We start from the raw sequence: 24,449 nt of genomic DNA on the forward strand, positions 1-24,449 counted from the left end.
GGCACCATGGTTTTCCAGTCCTTGGTTTTTTACAAACAAGGCTGCAGGGAACAACTTTGTCCATACCTCATTTAATGGATGTGGGGGGATGCCTGTCAGCTGACTTCCTAGACATGGCTTTCCATTTGTAACTGGTGGGCTGTGCCCATTGCCCTCCCTCCGCCGTATGTGGGACTTGTTGCCCACAGCCTTGCCAAGCAGCCAGCTCTCCAGGACCCTTTTGGTCTTTGCCAGGCAGGGGGAAATGGTGTCTTCGTGTATTTTTTAGTTTGTGTTTCTCTTCCTAGGAGTGAGTTTGAACAGCTTATTCACACGTGTAAGAAACAAGCTCAATTTCATTTAACTGCTTTGCTGTTGGCAATTATTTTCCAAGTCTGTAGGGAAGGACCCGTTTTATTTTTATTTTCAATCTGTTGTATACTGATATTTCTGTAAACTACAATAAAAAAGCATTATGAGCGAAGTGGAATAAAAACCCCAACAATACATAAAACACAAGCCCCAATTTTTTATTACTAATCTCAACAGATACAAAATTACTCATTCATTATACATGTTTTCAGTTTCCGAACGTAGCTGTAGCTCACGGTGGAGTGGTAACGGAGTGAGACTGCTCTGCAGAACTTGCTCCATCTCTTTTCCCTCGTTGCCACCCCGCTTGGGGATGGGAGCAGAGAGCGCAGAATTTTATGTTTTGTATTTTGCAATCAGTACATGACAGGATGTTTTCATTACATTGGAGTAAAAGATCCCTGATGGTGCAGAGGGCTTGGCTCCCAAGGGGAGGGCTGTCCCATAAGCACCTTCGGACAGTTCTCCCATCCGTGAGGCGTGGACACTGATGTCCTGGTTTTTTGCGATGAAGACCTTGAGCTTGACCTAGAGAGAGAGGGTTGAGGAGAGAGAGGGTTGAGGAGGGAATGCTCGGCATACCCCATTAGTCAGCTTGGCAGAGTGGGCCTCTGACTTGGGGCTTTGCCAGGATCCCATGCCACCCATGCTGCTTCTCCGGGAAGTGATGGGGAGGGTAACATAGGTGCTTACGAGACCTGTCATCAAGGCGGTCTCACGGTGCCTTCGCAGAACATGGGATTGGGAATGAGGTTCTTGTTGTAGCTCACCGAGTGCGGTGAGCGGCCGTCACTATTTTTCCCTCCTCCACCTTTAGCTGCAAGACAGAGATAGACCCAGGGCCGTTGGTCCTGCTTTTGAGTTGAAATTTGATCTTTGCATGGGAACTGGGTTACACTGCCTCTAGACACGCGGAGAGTTGTTTTACAAGCCACAGTCCAGCTGCTCTGTGCTGTCCCTTCCTCGTGACTTGGGATCACTCTGTGTCCCAGGGTCATCTGTCTTCATTAACAGATGTTTTTGCTTCTGTGTTATGATCATTTAATGAAGTCATGTCGAGGTCCTTTGCAGAGTTATTTCTCCCCACCCACTATCTAGATGGCATGGAAATGACATGCTATCATGGCGCAGAATGGAAAGGCTCGTTAACCGCCTTCTTGTGGATGCCTGGCTCCTGTGGAAGCCCGAAAAGGAAGGGGAGGCGATGAGCTCGGTGGAAGCTGGAAGTGGGTTGTAGTGTAATGGTATTAAGATTGCGGGCTCACAACTGACCTCTGCTTCATACTGACACTTGACCTTGGCGAGTTACTTCACCTCTGTTAACCTTCTTTCTCTCACCTGTGAGATGGGGCTAGTGAGTCCCTGTTGGTGATTTACAGGAGGGAGAGTGGGCCTGGGCGACGTGTCTGCAGCCTAAGCAGGAGGACATTCATAGCCACTCCGAGGGTGGCGCGCCTGGTGGTTGGCTAACGTGTGCCTGCCGGCGGCCCAGGAGGACATGCTGAGAAACAGCTGGCTCTCTGCCCAGTCGCTACATCTGCAGCTGAGGAATTACTAAAAATATGAATGAGAAGATCATCTTGCCTGGCCGTGGTCAGGAGCTCAGGCTCTGGAACAGAATGGCCGAGCATGGAGACCTGGCCCGGCCTTTATGGCCAGAATGAGCCTTGGCAGGCTCCCTCCAGTTCATGAGTAGAATGGGGATAGGAAGTGTAATCGACCTTGGGTTAGTGCACGAGATTAAATGAACATATAGATGTGGGGGTCTCTTGAACCAGGAGCACATACTACCTACCGTTCCCACTTCCCAGGTTTCTTCATTACCAGACTTATTAAATGCCTTTCACATGCCAGGTCGTCTGCTAGGCCCTGGCAAGCCAGTCAGAGGGAATCCCTGCCCTCACCAAGCTTTGCTCTAGTGTAGGGTTGGCTAGCTTTTGCTAAATGGCTAGATGGTACATATTTTAGGCTTTGTGAGCCGTAAACACTCACTTCTGCTATTGTATTGTGAAAGTGGCTACAATAAGTAAATGAATGATAGTGGCCGTGTTCCAATAAATCTTTATTTACAGAAACAGTTGGTGGGCCAGATTTGTCCCATAGACTCATCTGCCAACCCATGGCCCAACAGGAAGACAGATGTTGAATAATCACAAATAAGTATGGGGTTACAAATGATGATTAAGTACTATGAAGCTACCCATAGGATTCTGTGAGAGGGAAGGGTCAGGGAAGATAGCTTTGAAGAAGTGACATTGAAGCCAAATGATGATGAGGCAGAGCAGGAGGAGGAGAGGGGAGGGGGAGCCCTGTGAAGGGCCAGAGAACTGGCTGCATGCTGGGGTCCAGTCCCAGCAGGTCCAGGGGTCCCCAAAGGTGTGGATGGAGTAGGCGAAGACTATCCACCCTCTTCCTGTGGTGGAGTCCTATCCATCCAGAGTGTGTGTGTGGGGGGCTTACCTAAGGGGTCCCTGTTTGGGCTCCAGATGCTGGGGTCCAACCCCAGCAGGTCCAGGGGTCTCCAAAGGTGTGGACGGAGTCAGTGAAGAAGGAATGACACAGAGACAGCACTCAGTTGATCAGCAACCTAGCCAGGTTCTCTAGCTAGGTTCTAGCCAGGTTCTCCAGCCAGGTTCTGTCTTTATTCTCCTGTTACATCTGTATTTATACCAGCAGATTTTAATACTATCCATTCTATTCCAAAGGTTAGGGTGTTTGTTATCTCCATTCCAAAGTCACTACTCTATTGTTCTGTTAAGCTACAAGGAAGTAACTGAAGGAGATTATCCTAAGTAAAGATTATGTAGGCACTTAGTTAAGAGGTTCTATTCCCTCCCTAACTTCAGGGGAAAATCCCTACCTGGGGAAACAACCTTTCTCAGAGAGGTGACCTTGGTTAAAACACATAGTGCCAAGAAGGTAAGCAAACATATTAAGAACAGTATGCCATATATGCCAAGTCCCTTGAAACAGCAAGGATGGACCGGCTCCCGGCAGCCGCATTAGGTCTGAGCCAAGAGGCTCAGAATTGCAACCTGCATTTCTGTCTTTTAGAGACACAATAGGTATTTTACAGCTTTCTTTGGATAAAAACACAATGGTCCTCTGGCCAGGTGGCTCAGTTGGAGTGTTGTCTTGTACACCAAAAGGTTGTGGGTTCGATCCCCGGTTAGGGTGGGTACGGGGAGCAATGGATTGATGTTTCTCTCCCTCTCTCTCTCTCCCTTCCTCTTTCTGCAATCAGTAAAAAAACATTCTCAGATGAGGATTAAAAAAAACCACACACAGACAACAAACCAAACTAACCAAACAAACAAATGAAAACAGTGGTAATTTTTTCCCCGATAGATAATTCATGCCAGTTCTCTACCCCCCCCCCCCTGGGGAGCAATGGATTGATGTTTCTCTCTCTCTCTCTCTCTCCCTTCCTCTTTCTGCAATCAGTAAAAAAACATTCTCAGATGAGGATTGAAAAAAACCACACACAGACAACAAACCAAACTAACCAAACAAACAAATGAAAACAGTGGTAATTTTTTCCCCGATAGATAATTCATGCCAGTTCTCTACCCCCCCCCCCCCATAATCCCAGCACTGAGATGAGCTGTGTTAATATATTAACACATTTTGTTCAGCATACTGATGATAGGCTCCTTTTCTCTCTGCCCATTGTTTTTTATCATAATTTACACATGTCAGAAGTTAGGGCAGCAAGATTGCATGTTCGTTATTCCTGTATAACAGGGGTCCTCAAACTATGGCCCGCGGGCCACATGCAAATACAAATATTGTATTTGTTCCTGTTTTGTTTTTTTACTTCAAAATAAGATATGTGCAGTGTGCATAGGAATTTGTTCATAGTTTTTTTTAAACTATAGTCCGGCCCTCCAACGGTCTGAAGGACGAACTGGCCCCCTGTTTAAAAAGTTTGAGGACCCCTGCTATATAATAATATGCAAATCGACGAAACTGCAGAATGACTGGCTGAATGACCAGTCGCTATGATGCGCACTGACCACCAGGGGGCAGACACTCAGTGCAGGTGTGGCCTGCGGGCCCCAGACCAGCCAAGGCAGTGTGAGCGCCCCCCCTCCCCCCTCCCCTCACCTCCATTGCCCCGCAGAGGAAGGCAGCCAGCGGCAGTGGCAGTGGGCAGGACCGGTGAGCGGGCAGTGCCAGGCTGGTCAAGGCGGGTGTAGGCAGGAGTCCCCAATCACCCTGCCAGTTGCCCCATAGATCGGCCCTGATCACCGGCCAGGCCTGTGGATCCTACCCATGCACGATTTCGTGCACCGGGCCTCTAGTTAGGTATAAAATGATTTACTTTTTAGAGCTCATGTCTGCTTGATGCTGTTTTCTCTTTCTGGTTTTTTAAACAGTATGTTATTCTCTTTTTCTATCTGGCTCGCTAGACAAAGATCTGTAGTTCTTGAAACTATTTTGAAAAAGAAATTCGTTTTCCTGTTTTTTCCTTGTGTTTCTCCTGACATCCAACCTCAGTTTTACGATTCCTTTCACCAGGTCGCAGTATTCTGAGGAGATTGTACAGAAAAGGACATGTGTGTTCCCCATTCTAGAGTGTTTTGAGGCATGCCTCAGTGGTAGGGGGTCACCTGTAAAGTTGTGAGTCCTTTGAGTTCATCAGTTCTTCCATCCTGCAGTTCTGTGGCTCCGGTCCCGCCTCCTTGGAAGTCCGTGGTGGAGTGGTTGGGAGCACACACGCTGGAGGCACTGTGTGAGTGCAAACCCACTCCTACTGCCTGAGAGCTGTGTGAACTTAGAGTTACGTGCCCTCCTCGTGTCTCAGTTTTATTATCTTTATAGTGAGGAAAAGAATGGCATCCACCTCATAGGATGATTCTGAATCCTATGAATAAAACACACATCAAGTCTTAGAGCAGTGGCTGGACACAGTAAATGCTGTTTATGGATTATCTATTATTATTATTGCTAATTACATCTGGGAAACCAGTGTTCGTAATTCCTCCGTAACTGTCCTGAATTCAGGCCAGTGGCTTCTGACTCATCCTGAGTTCGTGGCCTGCATCAGTTCATCTTTGCTTTACTTTCTCTGTAAGGCCGCAGGAGTGAACTTTTGTTACCAGAAGGCTGGGAGAGAAACATCAATGATGAAGGAGAATCATTGATCAGCCGCCTCCTGCATATCCTTACACTGAGGATTGAGCCCGCAACCCAGATATATGCTCTGACCAGGAATTAAACAGTGACCTCCTGGTTCATTAGTCCATGCTCAACCACAGATTTTTTTTTTTTCATCTGTGAAATGATCTTCAAGGACCCCTCCTGGCCTCTGGGTTTGGTTTGGGCTCCCCATATGATGACAGTGTTGTCCTTGGTTTTACTAGACTTGCAGTGCCATTGTCCTGATCATATCCTCCCTCTGTCTCACTTTTTCACTCCCAAGGAAGACATTCTAACATCTTTTTCTCATACATTGCTTTTAGAATTGCTTTATCCTGCCAGGTGGCTCAGTTGGTTGGAGTGTCGTCTGTACACCAAAAGGTTGCGGGTTTGATAACCTAGGTTTCAAGTTCGATCCCCATTCGGGCCTGTACAGGAGGCAACCGATCAATGTTTCTCACATTGATGTTTCTCTGTCTCTTTCTCTCTCTCTCCCTTTCTAAAATCAACAAAAACATATCCTCGGGTGAGGGTAAAAACATTGCTTTAGGAAGAAATGCCTTTCTGTACCCACCCCATGCATTTATGATTCATCCTTCCCGAGTTGTTGTTGTTTGTTTGTGATTTTTAGCACCCCCAGGCAGTCGCAGAATTGCTTTCAGAAGTGCTTTGAAGAGCCAGCATTGCCGTCTTCTTGCTGGAACTTGTCCCAGCCCCGATTCTATTTTTAATAAAGTGTGGTGCATTGTTTTTCAAAGGTTACCAGGTTTTTTATTGATGGAAATAAGAACTCTGTTACTTAGATCGGCAGACCCTGTGATTTACTGCCATGGACGGTGTTTTGTTCAGCATCTGGTCATGTAACAGTTATTTTCAATGCCTCTCATTTGCCTTTTGTGTCATGGTGCTGGGTGCTAGCAGTGGAAGGCCAGGCTCTTGGATTTATAATGCATCTTACAATTTACAATTTACATCATCCCTGTTTTGCTTGATTCTCTCTGCCACCCCGAACAAGTAGGCAGGCTGGATATCAGCAGCCAGGCCTCAGCCAAGAAACAAAGGACAAGAGAGCAAGTGACCGAAATCAAAGGCAAATTCATACTGGGGAGAGAGAAGAAGAGGCCAGTCCAGCTCTGAGGTGTTCGCTGTGGGCCTTAGATAACTGGTCTGTAGGATATTAGTTTGCTAACTTTTTATTAAAATTTTCATGGCAAAAATAATGATGTATCCTCATAGTAGAAAAATGCAAACGGTTGAGAAAAGAAAAAGGTGGTTGCCCTGCTAGCGTGGCTCAGTGGTTGAGTGTTGAGCTATAAACCAAGAGGTCACGGTTCGATTCCCAGTCAGGGCACATGCCTGGGTTGTGGGCTTGATTCCCAGTGTGGGATGTGCAGGAGGGCAGCTGATTAATGTTTCTCTCTCATCATTGATATTTCTCTCTCTCTCTCTCCCTTCCTCTCTGAAATCAATAAAAACATATTTAAAAATAATCTATAATAATAAAAGCATAATATGCTAACTAGACAGGATGTCCTTCCATACGACCTTCAGGACGAAGCTGGGGCTGCGAGGGAAGCCCGGGTGCCAGAGGGAAGTCCGGGTGCCAGCAGCCGGGGGATGGAAGGCCTACTCTTGCACGAATTTCATGCATCGGGCCTCTAGTTATATAAATAACAGTTGGAATAAATACTATAAGGAAGATATGCAAGATGCTACGAGTGGGGAATAGATAGGGTGTGTGTGTGTTGGGGGGTGGTGGTACACACGTGTATTAGTTTCCTATTGCTGCTGTAAAAAATTACCACAAACTTGTAGCTTAAAATAAAACATATTAGTTTTCTTAGCTCTGGAGGTCAGCAGGGTTGCACACCTTCCCCAGGCTCCAGGAGAGAATGTGTTTCTTTGTCTTTTCCAGTTTCTAGAGGCTGCCTTCATTCCTTGGCTCATGGCCCCGCACTCCATCTTCAGGTCCAGCAGTGTAATATTTTCAGATCTCTCCAGGTCTGCCTTAGATGTCCCATCTCCCCACTGACTGATACTCTTGCCTGCCTCTCAAAAGGACCTTGTGATAACACTGGGCCCACCCACATAATCCAGGACATTCTCCCCATCTCTAGATCCTTACATTGATCATACCTGCAAAGTCCCCTTTGCCATGAAAGGTAACATAGTCACAGGTTCCAGGGGTTAGGGTGTGGATGTTTTTGAGGGGCCATGAGTCAGTCTGTCACAGGTGACCCTAATCTAGGATTGATCAGGGAAGAATTCTCAGAGGATGATAGGTACAGGCAACTGAGGAAGCAGGAAAGAGCCTCAGGTGATGGGTGGGAGGGAACTTGAGATGTTTGAGGGACAGAACGAAGGCCATTGTGACAGGCCCAGTGTAGGAGGCAGTGACTGGCCAGCGAGAGAGACGCAGGAGACGTGGTGAAAGTCACTGGAGGATTGAAAGGCAGATTTGTATTTAAAAAGCACTTTTGCTGCTGTGTTGACAGCGAGGTTAGAGGTGAGTAAAGTGGATGTTGGAGGCCACTTAGGAAGCTATTATAATTCAGAGGAGAGATGCTGGTAGCCTGGCCTCGCTGGTGGCTGGAGAGTGAAAAGAAGTGAGTGGACTTGGGAGATTTAAGGAGAGTGAGTCAATAAGACAGTGTGATGGATGGGTGCAGAGTGCAGAGGGGGATGTCGGGCACGACCCCAAGGTTTCTAGCCAGGAGGAGGGTGGCATTGTCATTTACTAAGTGGAGAAACACCGAGAAAAGATTGGAATTGGGGGGAAGGAAAAGTGCAAGCTCTAGTTTTGGGTAGATTGATTTTGACTGCTTGTGAGACAAGCAAGTGGAAATGCCAGTATGCATCCAGTCTGAATGAGCTTAGAAGGGAGGTTTCTGGGATGGAGGTACGGAGTTGGAAATGGTTGGCACTTGGCTGCTGAGTGAAGCTATGGAGATGGTTAATGCCTAGACCCACAGAGAGGCTTGGGGAGAGGGAGGAGGGCCTTGGACCAGCTTGGAGAAAGCCAGCAGCTAAAGGCACCCCCTGGAGCGACACTGCTTGGAGCTCATCAGGCGTGGAGTCGGGGTAGAATCCAGAAGGGGCTGTTTTGAAGGGAGATGTGGAGGTGAGGAGGTAGAGACAAGTCTTAAAGGATAGTATGGACAACTTCAAATATATAGTATTAGTTTCCTATTGCTGCTGTAACAAATAGCCATTAACTTCAGCCCTTAGACAGTATACATTTATTATCCCGCAGTTCTGGAGGTCAGAAATCTGAGTGGGTCTCCCTGGCGACATGAAGGAGGTGCAGGGTCGTGTTCTTGGGACTGCCTGCTTGCCGTGGAGCTTCTGCAGGCTCCTGGCCCCCTTCCTCCAGCTTCAAATTAGCAAAGGTGAAGTGAGCCCTTCACACATTGCACCACTCTGATCTATTGTTCTGTTACTGTCCCCCCACTTTTAAGGATGCTTGTGAGGACATTGATGACCAGGACTTCTCCCCTATTTCAACGTCAGTTGATTAGCAAATGAAGTCCATCTACACCCTAAATTTCCCTTTGCTGTGTAGGGTCATATCTGCACAAGTTCTGGGGATTAGGACATGGACATCTTTGGGAGGCCATTATTCTGCCTATACCAGTGGCCGGCAAACTCATTAGTCCACAGAGCCAAATATCAACAGTACTACGATTGAAATTTCTTTTGAGAGCCAAATTTTTTAACTTAAACTATATAGGTAGGTACATTGTTATTAACTTAATTAGGGTACTCCTAAGGCTTAGGAAGAGCCACACTCAAGGAGCCAAAGAGCTGCATGTGGCTCGCGAGCTGCAGTTTGCCAACCTCGGGTCTATACACATATATGTAAAAGTATAAACAGAACAGTATATTGAGTCCCACCTACTTACCACTCAGCTTCAACAACACAGTTTTACCTCCATCCCTGACCTTCCTGCTTCATCATTGGATCATTTGAAACCTTAGAAATCATCTGATTCAGTTGTCAATATTTCAGAACAGATAGTTGTTGAAAGAAGCTTAGCTATGAAGGAGAGGTGAGGAAGAGGGTGGGACCTGAGGAGATGTGTGGAAGAGTAGGTATGGATTTTTTTATTATTATTATATTTTTTAGGGCCCTTGGAGCTTGGGAGTGCAAACTAATGGTAACCTGCCTGGGGTTGGGGTGGAGATGGAGGGGGAAGGGAAAGGTCCAGGTGTGTTCCAGGGAGGGAGAGTGCTAGGTATGGATTTTTAATAGGAGAGACACTTAAGTATGTCCAATTCTGATAGGAAGGATTTAATAGTAGAGAAGAGATTGGTCTCGGACAGAAGAGAGATCTCTATCATTAACGGGGGAGGCACACAGGTGTGAAGGTTTGGGAGGGCAAAATTAAGGGAGTTCTCTGCTGGTTTAAAAAAAAATTTTTTCTGTTGAGTGGGAGGCCAGTGAGAAGGGCAGAGGGGATGTTGGCGTTCTCAGGGGCTTGAGGCCCATTGGAAACTGTCATTGTGGAGTGGAGACTGCACTAGAGACACGTCGCTGGAATGTGGGGCGTGTAGAGGGCCACGTGACCTTGGTGAGTCCTAGTGAATGCAGTGAGCTGGGCTGTGTGACTTTGCCCCTAGCATCGTACATCGCCTGGGTGTACATTAGACAAGGTGGATAATTTGGTTTTTACTGTTTGTGGGTTTTTTTGCCAGGTGGTGTGGCCAAAGCTCAGGTAAAGGCTGTTTATAAGAGCAATTGAAACCATGATCATGGACCCTAAGCTGAGTGAGAACGTGGAGGAGTAAGAGGTTCTGGTGCAACGTGTGTAGCTGGGAGGGGAGGGCTTTAGGAAGTCAGCAGGCGGAGCTGAGCTGGTGGGTTTTAGGGGTCTCTAGATCCAGGCAGTCTGGGAGTGGGAGCTGAAGTGGAGTGGAGTGGAAGAGAGCAGGGGAGAGGACATCCAGTGGCTGAGAGAGCAGGGTGTGGGGAGACTCCTCCACATGGTATTGGGACCACCCAGGATGCTGGCAGGAAAGGGGGTGCAGAGGTACGCCTGTGAATGGGGGTGAACCAAGAAGAGGAGAAGGAAGGAGTTTGTACAGTGCTGGTAAGCACAGGCACCAGAAGGGCAGACGTTTTGACATGATTTTTCTCTTAAACCCCGTCCCTGGTCACTGTCCTTAGTGTGCGTCATCACCTTCCTTCTCCCCGCCCCCCTCCCATGGGAGAGTATTAACACATTGCGGGCGGATCACGAGCATTCTCGTGTTTTCATATTACACAGTGTTTTACATAAATGTTAAAGGTATGCCTTAAAATTAAATACCTATTGCATTTTGTAGTTATTTATTACATGTTCTTATATGTGCCCCCTGCCGCTTAGTGGGGTTCAGTAAATGGTGGTGTTTATCAATAGGATTGCACTGCATAGCATATGGTTAAGCTCTTGGGCTCTTAAGTCTGACTCCCGGTTCAAGTCTCAGCTCTGCCACTGTGGTCCTCAGATAGGTTTTTAACCCTTCTGAGCTATCTGGTCTATCTGTTAATTGCGGATTATAGTCGTACCTATAGGATTGTTGTGAGAATAAACAGCGCAATCCCTGGCACATGGTAGGAGCTCCAGGAACTGTTACTATCATTGTGTTGGAGAGTTGGTTGGGTTCATGTGGCTTACCAATTTGATGCATTTGGGAATTGTTAGTTTTTAAATCGTACTCCTCCTTTATCCACAATATTCCTTGGACATTTCACTTTCTCAGTCAGGCCTTCCCTGACCACCCTACTTAAAGCTGCAACTGTCCACCTTCTACCGCCCACTCCACTATGCCTCCCTTCACCCCATCCTCCCTGGCCCCCTACCCTCGTTTCCTACTTTGTTTTTCTCCACTGCACTTACCACCTCTGTCCAGTGTATTGGCTTTTTCTGTCTTCATCCACTGAAATATGAGCTCCATGAGAGCAGGCACCCAAGTCCACTTTGTCCACTGTTCCATTGGGAGAGCCTGGAATGGTGCCCGATCTGTAGGTGTGTGACCCATCTATCAGAATGAAGACATTGACTTTGAAAGCAACGGCATGATTCTAACCACTAAAGATTATTAAAGTGGCTGACGCTATCTGAGCTTAGAAGGTTCTCTTCAGCAGCCCTTTAAAAAAATGTCTATTGATTTCAGAGGAAGCAAGGGGAAGAGCTAGAAATATCAATGATGAGAGAGAATCATCATTCGGCTGTCTCCTGCACGCCCTCCACTGGGGGTCAAGCCCACAACCCCGACATGTGCTTAACCGGGAATTGAACCGTGTTCTCCTGCTTCGTGGGTTGGCGCTCAACCACTGGGCCACGCCAGCCGGGCTGTTCAGAAGCTCCTGGTGACAGCTTGCTCATGTGCTTGTCTCGAGCCTCCTTTCTCAGTAGAAGACAGTTGAAGTCAGGAAGGACAGATCTGAGGGACGATTAAGGTGGACGAAGAGAGGATTTACGGCTGCTTTGCTTCTGACCCCTTTTCTTTCCGCATGAACGTCGAACACCAGGGCAGCCAGGGAGATGCTTGTCTCAAGTGGCCTCTCAAGCATCGTTTTACTGTCTTGTCTCTTTTACACGCAGCAGAGCTCTCGGTGTTTTCTCTTGCAGGGCACCAATGCCTCTGCTCTGGAAAAAGACATCGGCCCAGAGCAGTTTCCCGTCAATGAGCACTACTTCGGATTGGTCAATGTAAGTATTTAAAAATGTATTATCATTTCATCGTTTAATTTATCTTCATTGTTGAAACTATTTATCAAATATTTTAAAATACTTGAAGCAATTTCACTGCCATTTTCGTTTTTAAAAATAATTCTTTATTATTGAAAGTATTACATATGTCCCCTTTTCCCCCCATTGAATCTTTTCACCTTTGGAATAGAATATGAGTTGTGGGTAATTTTTTACAGCCACCTGTGTACATACTAATGACTTCTTAAATACCTGTTTTATACTGAAGTATAGTTTTTGGGAAAAGAATGATTTTAAATGAAAACAACCCAGCCCCTCGCCCCAGGCCTTCAGCACCCTATTGTCTGTGTCCATGGGTTATACATATATGCAAACAAGGCCTTTGGTTGATTGTCTCTCACCCACCCACCCTCTCCTGAATTCCCTCTGAGATTCTGCACTCTGTTCTGTGCGTCCATGTCTCTGGAACTCTCTGGATCTGCTTTGTTCATCAGTTTATTTTGTTACTTAGATTCCACATATGAGTGTGATCATGTGATACTTGTCTTTCTCTGATTCTTTTTTTTAAATCCTCACCCCAGGAGTGTGGATATTTTTTTTAGAGAGTGAAAAGGAGGGCGGAGGGAGGGGGAGAGAGAGAGAGAGTGCGCGCGCACGAGTGCGAAAAGCATCCATGTGAGAGACACATGGATTGACACATAGATTAGTTGCCTCCTGCTCATGCCCAATTGGGGCCAGGGATTGAATCTGCAACCAAGGTATGTTGGTTGCCCTTGACCAGGAATTGAACCCGAGACCCTTTGGTCTGAGGGCGGACGCTCTAACCACTGAGCATACTAGCTAGGGCTCCACTGCCATTTTCATAAAACATTTTTAGATAATTGTTCATGCTCTTTAGTTACCAGAAGTGGCAAATGTTGGGGAGGGGGAAATTTAGTCCAGATTTTGAAAATGTGAGTTACCTCAGAAAGAAGGGTTTTACTCAGTGGTTCTCAACCTGTGGGTCTCGACCCCTGTAGGGGTCCAACAACCCTTTCACAGGGGTCACTCACCTAGGACCATCGGAAAACACATACATAATTACATATTGTTTACAGTAGCAAAATTACAGTTATGAAGTAGCAACAAAAATAATTTTATGGTTGGGGGGTCACCACAACATGAGGAACTGTATTAAAGGGTCGCGGCATTAGGAAGGTTGAGAACCACTGGTTTAACTACTGCATTATTGTGTCAGGTTCTCATTTTACCCCACCCATATTTTAAAGCAGCGGTCGCCAACCTTTTGGACCTCATGGACCACCAGTGGTCCGTGGACCACCGGTTGGCGACCGCTCTTTTAAAGGATTTCCACTGTACACATACCTTTGCGAGGAGATTTTATTAACTTCTGTGGCGAAATCTGCTTTCATATGCTCTCTCTTTGTCCTCTGGATGTATAGACTCCTCAGGCAGTCTGTTTCAGATACATCAGTACAATCGGAGTTCGGAGGTTTTTTTTTTTTTAATATTTTTATTGATTTCTTACAGAGAGGAAGGGAGAGGAATAGAGAGTGAGAAACATCGATGAGAGAGAAACATCGATCAGCTGCCTCCTGCACACTCCCCACTGGGGATGTGCCTGCAACCAAGGTACATGCCCTCGAACGGAATCGAACCTGAGACCCTTCAGTCTGCAGGCCGACGCTCTATCCACTGAGCCAAACCGGTCAGGGCACAATCGGAGTTTTAAAAGTGTTTCCAACTCATCACCAGTAAGTGTTTAACAATATAACTTGGTGGTGGTAACTGAAGCACAGGCGGGCGGTGGGGGACCAGTTTATCTCAGAATTCCTTGGCTTCGTTTCATCTGTGCTCAGCACTGCGCCCTTGTTTATGGCCCGACTTGCCAGGCTCTGCTTCCTTGAAAAGCTGATTATGACCAAGTAGTGAGGCAGTATCACCCACCACCCTCGTGAGCTTCCTTCTGAGGTGGAGCTGTAAGTGACACCAGGTGTTAATTCACAAGCACCCGATTTTCTGGAGCAACTGCTCTGAGCACGGTCAGTCAGTACTCAGGTGGGATAGGCAGTGATTTTCACGGAGGAGGCTGGAAATATTCTCTGTAAGGAAATGCTACCTGCGATTATAATAGAATGGATATTGGCTTCAAAGTAATACAGGCCCAAGTCTGAGCTCTGCCTATGCCTTTCGCTAGCTGTCTGATCTTGGGCAAGTCATTTGACCTCTCTGAGCCTCCTTTCTCCATCTGTAAAGTGGAAATCAATGGTTTAGAGTGAAGGGTCAGTCAGAGCTCCCATTGAAGACCTTGACATGAGGCTGCAGTACATTGTGGACACCTGGTGAATGTTAGTTCCTTTTTCTCCAGGAGTTGTCCATTGGATCAAGACCAAGTGTTACGGAGGGTATTTGGGTAAAGTCAACACATTGCGTAAAAGAGAAAAGAATGGAAGGTGGAAGTACGGGGATATAGGGCATTGTGCTGACGAAATGCTGACTTCTCATTTTAATATAATTTATTGTTTAGCCATTGTGCACAGGCCTCTGCTTATGCTCTCTGAAGATATCCAAGTTGTGGGAATTCTGCCCTGGCTAAGGAGAATACAAGTGCAGACTATGGGGAAGAAAGAAGGCAGCCTCGGTCAGTGATGGCGAACCTCTGACACGCGTGTCAGAAGTGACACGCGAACTCATTTTTTTGGTTGATTTTTCTTTGTTAAATGGCATTTAAATATATAAAATAAGTATCAAAAATATAAATCTTTGTTTTACTATGGTTGCAAATATCAAAAAAATTCTGTATGTGACACGGCACCAGAGTTGTTAGGGTTTTTCAAAATGCTGACACGCCGAGCTCAAAAGGTTCGCCATCACTGGCCTAGGTTGTGGGAGCATTGTGAGACCTAAATTCATTAATAGCTGTATGTTCACTTTGAAAGGTAATTCATGGGCAGTCCAGCTTATCTTTAAAAAGAGGTTTGTCTCTGGCTGGTGTTACTCAGTGGTTGGAGCATCGGCCTGTGCACTGGAGGGTCGCAGGTTTGATTCTGGTTAAGGGCACATTACCTGGGTTTGTAGGTTCCATCCCTGGCCCGGTCGGGGTGATTGGTGTGTCTTTCCCACGGTGATATTTCATTCTCTCTCTCCCTCTCCCTCTCCTTCTCCCTCTCCCTCTCCCTCTCCTTCCCATATCCCCCCTCTCCACTCCTTTCCACTCTCTCTAAAACGCAATGGAAAAAATTTCCTTTGGTGAGGATTAACAAAAAAAAAAGTTTGCCTCCTATTACATAATTGAGTCCAAGTAGATTAAAATATGTAAAAATAGGAGCTGTTCTATCTTAGCATACGTAGAAATGTCACGGTAAGCATGGTGAGCATCTGTCTGGCTGCTGGGTAAACGGCACGCAAGCCAACAGCCAGTCCTGAGAAGATGCTCATGTTCTATTTCAGTCTTACACAGCATTTTGCTATCAGTGGTTTTAATCTTGTTATTTCCTTAGTTTTTTCCCTTTTCATTTTACGTGTAGGAAAATTCTAAAGTGATCGTCTTTGCTGTGCTCTTATAGAGTTGGTTTTCCAGTCAGCAAAGCCAGCGAGATGACAACTTTTTCCCTCTTTAATCATCATCTGAGTGTCTGTGGGTTTTGAGAGGCACCAAATACTCCTGCAGGGGCCCTGATCTGACTGCAGGAGACCAAGAGCTGAGGGCTATCGTATCGCCATTTTGGCAGAAGCAAGTGCGAGGGTGATTTAGGAGTTACAAGGGAGGAGGCTGTGGGATGACTGAAGGAAGCACCTCCTTGCTTCTGTTGCCCTGGAGAAAGGGAGGAAATGTGGTCTAAAGCCAGTGGGCAGGCTGCTAGCATCTTGAGAGAGAAAAACTGAAATAAGTCCCATTCAGTTAAGGCTGTTTCATCTGAGCAAGTGGCTCCTAGTTCCTGGGTTTCTTTGTGATTGGGGTTTTTCTTTTTGCTGTCAGAGGAGTTTTGATGTGCTGCGGTGTAGTATCTCTTATTTAGCCAGCTGCCTTTCTGGGCCTCCGTGTTATGTTGAGTTTTTTTAAGCACCAGAAGGTCTCATTAGAGGTTTTTTTTATCCAGGCAGAGAGCTTCTGACCTTTTAAGAGATGGTAATGGGCTAGAGAGGCACTAGGCTATGCAGACTGTGTTCATTCCCTGCTGGTCAGCTGGTCACCGGTGTTTACTCGTTTTCTGACATGGTGAGCAGGACTCTGATGCAGGGACTCCAGGCTGGTTGGTTTCTGGAGGGGGGCCTTCTCCCTCTCCCGACCCCTTCCAGAGGTGGCGTGTCCCGGGCCGTGATCTGAACCAGACCTGTTGTCCTTTGGCAGTTCGGGAACACGTGCTACTGTAACTCTGTGCTTCAGGCCTTGTACTTCTGCCGGCCGTTCCGTGAGAATGTGCTGGCATACAAGGCCCAGCAAAAAAAGAAGGAAAACTTGTTGACGTGCCTGGCAGACCTTTTCCACAGCATTGCCACGCAGAAGAAGAAGGTCGGCGTGATCCCACCAAAGAAGTTCATTTCAAGGCTGAGAAAAGAGAATGGTGAGTAGTGTGCAGATGAGTGTGTGTCAAGGTCTGAAATAAGGAGAATGGACAGTTCTCTATGTATCCTCAGAATGAGTCCTTCATTTCCCCCAGGGGGAAGTAGTATGGCCAATTACTCAAAGTTTTTTAAAGAAAATATCCTACCCAGTATACATAAAACAAAACTAGATTAAAAATATGCTTTAAAAATTCAGATTTGCCATTTCACTTTGGAATGGTCTTTTTATTTGCTTCATATTTGGAAGGTACGATCATTGTAAGAGGAAAATTTTCCCAAAACAGCCTTCTAAGCAGGACACTGATTGGAAGAAATAGATTGATGCAATAATTGAATGAAATAGTACTATCTTATAGACTTGTTATAAGTGATTAAAGTAATGCATATTTCCTAATCAGGGCCTCTGCTATTTAAAAATAATACCTCTCATTTTTATTTACCTAAGACAAAGGGTATTAAATTGATACCTTTCTATGATAAAAATGTCCTGCTGTCGCCTGATTTTTTTTTCTGCCTTTCCTGTCATTTTGGCAGGGCGGGCAAGTGGTGGTAGAGACTAGGTTATTCCAGAAGTTTTGCATTGGTAATTTTTATGACTATAGAAATATTTGATATGGCAACTTGTGATTATCCTAGATTTCAGCCTTACTCCAACAGATTTGCAGAGTTAATCAGATGTTTGTTTTATAAAGTCTCATTTAATTTGATTGCTGCCTCTTAAAGGTGTTGTAGCTTATATGCACCAGAATAAAAGTAATCTGAGAAGGCAGCAGAGCGCGCCTGCGTCTCGTTGTGAGCATGATTGATAATGAAGTCTCACAGCTGCACTCATCTCTAGATTGTGTGTCCGTACGGCAGGGACCAGCAGTTGGTTTCAGGACACTGTCAGGTAGACTCATTCTCACACACATCCTTCGTCTCCTGTATGTGCTCAATGAAGCTGCTTCCAGGCTGGCCCAGGCAGGGTTCAGTGTGATCTTTGGGAAGAGACTCCGGTTGCTCTGGATAAATTACAGAATGAATAATTGATCATTGGGGGTCACATCATATTAAATATTGATATTTTATCAGGAAACATCAATTAATTTCTACTTTTTTTTGTAAAGAAATTTTACTAGCTTTTTATTTACATGACGACTTTAAGGAAATACATGAAATTCAATTCTTGGTGGGCAGTAAAAAATGAACATGACCAAAAATCCTTTTTAAATTTACCTATTGAAGTTGCCAAAAGAGATGAATATATTGCATACTTGTTCCCCCTTTCAATATAAAAACTGAAGTGTCGCCTGTAAAATTGAGCATTTTTGTTGGCTTTTTAAGGACCAGAGACTGAAATAATGGCCTTTTCTTTTCCAGATCTCTTTGATAACTACATGCAGCAGGATGCTCACGAATTTTTAAACTATTTGCTAAACACTATTGCGGACATCCTGCAGGAAGAGAAGAAACAGGAGAAACAAAATGGGAAATTAAAAAATGGCAACATGAATGAACCTGCAGAGAACAACAAACCAGAACTCACCTGGGTCCATGAGATTTTTCAGGGAACGCTCACCAATGAAACTCGATGCTTGAACTGTGAAACTGTAAGCATTGGTCGAGCTCGCATGTTGTAGGCTCGTATGTATTTGTAGAGGCCAGGTTGCGTGTGAGTGCAATGTGGTTTAGTGTCAACATTTGTCTTCAGTACATGCAGACACTTCTACCTACGTATATGAACCTCAGGTGCAAAGGTTTGCAAGCATGTCTCCATCTAAGTCAGTGGTTCTCAACCTCCTGGCCCTTTAAATACAGTTCCTCATGTTGTGACCCAACCATAAAATTATTTTCGTTGCTACTTCATAACTGTAATGTTGCTACTGTTATGAATTGTAATGTAAATATCTGATATGCAGGATGGTCTTAGGCGACCTGTGAAAGGGTTGTTCGACCGCCAAAGGGGTCGCGACCCACAGGTTGAGAACCGCTGATCTAAGTTGTCTCCACTGGCTAAAGTAGAGTGACTAGGGCACTTCTTAGCAACTGGATTGCTTTGCATCCTGGGCAAATTTTAGGGCCCAAGGATTGAACTGTTGTACCGGACCTCCACCAGTAATCTTGAAAAGATTTTGGTTCCAAGGAGGCCATGTGTGACTTAGACCATCTCTCTGACTTTAAGGGAATCAGCTGTGTGGTATGGTGAGCTTGAAGTCAGGAGACTGCAATGCCCTTCCATTGCAGTTGTGAGGGCCGGGTGAGCTTAGTGCTTGGATGAGACTGGCACATGGTATGTAGGCACATGGTGTTAGTTGGATCTGAAGATGTGATCTCCAGAATATGATTCAGGATGTTATGTTTGCTTGGTATACTTGATTTACGTCTGTATGTGGCTGCAAAATATGGTAGGTAGAACCCGGCTCTGCAGCCAGGCGGCCAAGTTGGAATGTTGGCTCAGCCACTCGGTAGCTGTGAGGCCCTGTGCAAATTATTCCACCTCTCTGACCTCACTCTCCTCATCTGTAAATTGGGGATGATGACAGTGCCTATCTCATAGGGTTGCTGGGGGATTAAATGAGTTAACATTTGTAAAACACTTGGAACCATGCTTGGTAGATAGGAAGTATGCAAAAAATGTTAGATATTATTAGTTATTATAATTGCTAACAGCGTAGGAACTCTATGGGTTCCTCAGGGATCTTCGAGTTTCTTGACATTACATGAAAAATTCTGTAGGATTGTCCATTTTCTCTGAGGAGATAATAGCTTTCATCAGATTTTGTAAAGGGGCTATAACCCCTGCCAAAACATTTTCTACACAAAAGTAGTCAAGAATGTGGATTTAAATGGAAGGCTCTTCATTTTCAGACAGTCTCCCTTCTATCCTTTTAAACAATTTTGGAATTAGCATTCTGATTTGTTCATTGTAAAAAAAAATAAATAAGAAGACATAGCTAAGCAAAAAGAGACTAAAGGTTACCAGTAATCTTCCCACTCAGAGATGCCCACATTAGCCCAGAGATAACAATGGGACATTTTGGAATACACCCTGCCAAAACATTTTCTACACATACTTATCTATCTAGATAGCTGTCTTTCTTCCCTTTTCTCCTTTCATTCCTTTGTATTTTACATTCCAGTAAAATTCATATGAATACAGCATTAGAATAGTATAATAAATCCCATGTGTGTATTACTTGGGATCAGTGATTGTTAACACATTGGCCCATCTTGTTCATCTCTTATTCCATGCACTCTCCCTCATCATCAAATTAGTCTATTTTTAAGCAAATTTTAGATAACATATCATTTTACTTGTAGTTCCTTCATTATAGTAGGTCCTCGGGTTACGTCGGAGACCGTTCCTGCGGTGCCACGTAACACGATTTTCGCTGTAAGTTGGAACCTACCTACGTAAGCACCTAGGTCACTCACATGGAGCACAGACACAGCAGTAATGAAGTGATGCAGTAAAAGAAACTTAAAGGGAAGATAACAATTCCTGACCTTTACTTGTGGTAAATCAATAATAAAAAACATAAAGCACAAATGTACATACGTCAAAATGATGGAACTTTTTTTTTTTATAAATAGATGGGAGATGGCAACGTAACCACGAAACGACGTATGTCGAGTCCGACGTAACCCGAGGACTGTGCTTTGTTCTGTATCTCTAAAAGGAAAGAAATCTTTTTATTTTAAACATAAGTACAATTACTTTTAAAATAATTTCTTTAAACCATTATTCACTCAGTTTCTCTGGAATTTTTTCATCTCATATATATATTTTTAGCAGTTGCTTAATTCAAATCAGGATTCATACATAGTCTACACATTGCATTTGGTTAGTCTCTGTCTTAATCTATAGGTTACCCCATCCCCCACTTTTTTTCCTTCCGGTTTATTCGTTGAAGAAATCAGGTTATTTGTCCCGTAGAATTTCCCACATTCTGGAAACATCTGTGGTGGTGTTTGAAATGCGTAGTAAATGGCAGTCTGTTTTTACCATCCTACTCTTTCTTTTTATATAACACACCTATTTTATATTTTGTTTTCTCTCTTGCCTGCTTTTGGATCAATGAAATGGTTTTATTTTATTTTATTTTTTTAAATCTTTGAAATAAACACATGACTGAATCCAGCTTCCAGTGTCTGGATTTTCAGGAAGGCTCAGCTGGGAGGCTCAGTTTTATTTATAGTTTCTTTGTTGTCTGTGATCCCAGCAAATGCAAATATTGCATCTCAAATATTTGTATTGAAAAAGCTATCACCTAGTCTGTTATTTCTGCAGGGTCGCCATAGAGGGGAAACCTGAGCCCAAAGATTTCTCTGTAGATTTTGGATGACCTTGTAGAGTTTATGATAATGGGATTCCAGCCACTTACGGTTGGTTTGTGGGAGTGAATGAGAGTATGTGGGGATGTCTTTCTGCGGCAATCAGATTGATTCTTACATTGATTCCTCCCTGAAATGAGTACTAGATGATTTCAGGCAAGAGTGTTTTTCCCCTGGATTTTCTGGGATAATCACCTCCATTTTCTTAGGTCCTTTAACTGAACAGGATCCTAGGAGTCACCTAATCCTTTCTCGCCCTGTGCCCCAGTCCCTTCTGTGTCGTCCTAGCCAGTTGGTCATCTACTGGACCCTGTCCAGAGACAGGGAACTCAATCTCCTGAGGAGATGCATTCCATTTTTAGAAAGCTCTAATTGTTAGAAAGCTCTCTACTTTCTAAGGAAATACATAACCTGCAGGCTTTATTTTTGTGTCCTGTAAAATGTTGAGGACTTGGAGTGAAAGAACACGTAGGGTTTTAGCTTTCCTGCTCAGGATGAGAAACGCAGGCCCCCTTCCAGTAAGGTCCTCTGTGCAGGGCAGGCAGCCTGCAGAAGGCGCTTCAGTCAGAATTGCCAGGCCCCACATGTGTGAAATCTCGCAGTGGGAAGAAACTGCACCAGATCCCGAGCAGCAAATTAGCCCCCGGGGAAGCTCGCCATTGTAGCTGCCTGGCTGCTAGTTCCTCCAATTGTGGAAAACTCTTTGTGGGAGCCTTCATGCTTTCAGAAAACAATCATTTTTTTTTTCTGGGTCTCACCCTTTGTAAATGTTGCTTGTGATTGCTGTACAAATGTCAACTGCCGATTTATGGAGACAAACAGTTTCATTCTGCAGTAGACCTGGAGAGACTTGTTTTAAGGGGGGTAATTCAGTGCCGACTTCCCTGGGTAACCTGGAGCAAGGCTCTTCAGAACTGAGGCGTGGGGTTTACAGAGCAGCCTCGGCGCTGCCTTGGCGGTTCTTTGCTTGGTTCGTAAGATTTGCAGGGCCCGTTGGAGCTCAATTTTGTTGTTGTTAATTTTCTTCCTTTCCATTAACATGGAGTCTGTGCTCTGCTAACTGGTGGTTTTCAGTGCTTCTCAGTGGCTTTAAGACACATTTCTGTCTGTTACTGGAGCCAAAGGTTGTCTACAGAACCGCTTTATTAACTACCGATAGTACAGCTCCTTCTTGCTTTGTTTGCAGGGGTTAAAATTGATCCGGGAGCGGGGTCGGTGTAACTCAGTGGTTGATCATCGACTTGAGAACCAGGAGGTCACCATTTGCTTCTCTATCAGGGCTTGATCCCCAGTAGGGGGCATGCAGTAGGCAGCCAATCAGTGATTCTTTCTTATCATTGATGTTACTCTCTCACTCTCTCCCTTTCCCTTCATCTCTCTGAAATCAATAAAAAATTTCTCTGTCTTTGGATCTGTCCCTGTTTTTTTTTAAAAGAAGTTGATCCAGTAGAGCTTCTGAGCTCTTCACAGAAGAGGAGTGGGGTGGGTGGTGTGGCCAGGTGTGATTGAGTCCCTGGGGTCCAGGTGGGTTGTCTTGCCACTTGTCCCAAGTCCACCGTATTGGCACTGCTCAAGGCCAGTGCATTTTCAGGTTCTGGCTGAACAGCATGGGGCTCCTGCCTGATCACCTTTTCTAATAAGCCCAGGAAAGGAGTCTCTGGATTTAAAAGCACATTTGAATATGATTTTTATGACTCAGAAACTTAGCAAAGCTTGTGATTTATATGTCTACCCTATAAATTAATTTGTTCTATTAATTTGTAATTATTACTTTGGAGAAGAGCAAGTAGGGTCTCTTCCACCCTTCTTAAACTAGAGTTTTTAGGAACCCAGTCGGGGGGAAGAAAGGAGAATAAGATGTAGCCTGTACTTGCTGAGAGCGTTGGAGTCTTAGTGATATCTATGTTTCCGTGGAGACAAGCTGTATTTTCATTTAGACCAGAATGAGATCCTTGTGCGTGGGAAGAAAAAGGTTTTCTTTCCTGGCAGCTTTCTGGGAAGAGAGAAAGGAAAAAAGATTGCTGATCACTCGTTGCTTTTGACTGTCAATCTGGGCAGGGAGAGAGAGAAACCCAAGTGAGAGGGTTTATGCCGTGTTTTGATATTCCCAGTGGGGTTGATCCACCTGAGCAGTGCTTTCTCACAGTCTTAAATCCTGGGAGCAGTTCGCATTGGGAATTGAGAAAGTTACAGTAACTTTACCCAGTTAGTTAATTAAATTTTTACCCCACCCCCACCCCCCATCTCCTAAAATGAGTAGAGAAAAAGATTTCTGCCTAACAGGAGAAAACGTTTCTTTGTTTTTGCTCCCTTCCAGCTGTAACAGTTTTAGTAAAACCTGATCCTAGCTATCTAAATTATGTATGATTTCAGTTAGCTATACACCTCTTTCTCCCCTCCCCTCCCCCTCACCCCCTGAGAAGGGCCATTTGGTTCTAGAAAAAGTTTTGTTAATTAAAAAATATAATACCTTTGGATTATTTTAAGAAAACAGAATGTAGCCGGCCAGATTGCTCAGTTGGTGGAATGTCATGCTGTACACCAAAAAGGTTGCCGGTTCGATTCCCACACAGGGCACATACCTAGGTTGCGGATTTGATCCCTGGTTGGAGTGTGTACAGGAGGCAACAGATCGATGTGTCCCTCTCTCTCCTTTACTATCTAAAATCAATAAAAAACAATATCCTCAGGTGAGGATTAAAAGAAAAAGAAAGAAAACAGAATTTATAAAAAGAAAATTATTCATAATTCTGTCACTTGATATCTCTTGGAATTTAGATATCTTTTTACTTGTTCATTCTTTTGTTATTTATTCATTCATTTAGTAAATATTTATTGGGTACCTACTAAATGCTGAAAATTATTTTAGGTATTAGGGCTGTAGTAATTAGACCAACAGAAAAGATAGTCCCTGCGCTACAGTTTATTAATATATGCATTTTAAAGCTATAAATTTTCCTTTAAGCACTGCTTTAGCTACATCTCACAACTTTTGATATGTGTTGTCATTAGTTCAAAATATTTTCTAATTTTCTCTTGTGATTTTTTTCTTTCATACATTACTTAGCAATATGCTTTTTAATTTTTAAACATTTGGGATTTTCCTAGATATTTGAATATTATTGATTTAGAATCTAATTCCATTGTGGTTAGGGAATATCTTCTGTATGGTTTCAATCTTTCTAAATTTATTTTGACATATTTCAAATCCTAACACATGGTCCAATTTCTTAAATGTACTTGAAAACAGGTTCTCTCAACCTTGGAACTTAACAGTTAAGATCAGATAATTCTTTGTTGTGGGTGCTGCCCTGTGCATTATTGGTTTTTTAGCAGCATCTCTGGCTTCTACCTGCTGGATGCCAGTAGCATCCCCCAAGA

General features: G+C 44.5%; 1 protein-coding gene across 1 annotated transcript in view; it reads left to right on the plus strand.

Annotated features, from left to right (window-relative positions):
- The window catches only part of USP46 (ubiquitin specific peptidase 46), a 55,722-nt gene that overhangs the window by 10,540 nt on the left and 20,733 nt on the right, over positions 1 to 24,449 (plus strand). The window contains exons 2-4 of the mRNA XM_006757825.2: positions 12,108 to 12,188; positions 16,540 to 16,753; positions 18,114 to 18,343. Coding sequence (XP_006757888.2) covers positions 12,108 to 12,188; positions 16,540 to 16,753; positions 18,114 to 18,343 — 525 coding nt within the window. The remainder of the gene's footprint in view (positions 1 to 12,107; positions 12,189 to 16,539; positions 16,754 to 18,113; positions 18,344 to 24,449) is intronic.

Source organism: Myotis davidii, unplaced genomic scaffold (genome assembly GCF_000327345.1).
Source record: "Myotis davidii unplaced genomic scaffold, ASM32734v1 scaffold173, whole genome shotgun sequence".
Classification (NCBI taxonomy): domain Eukaryota; kingdom Metazoa; phylum Chordata; class Mammalia; order Chiroptera; family Vespertilionidae; genus Myotis; species Myotis davidii.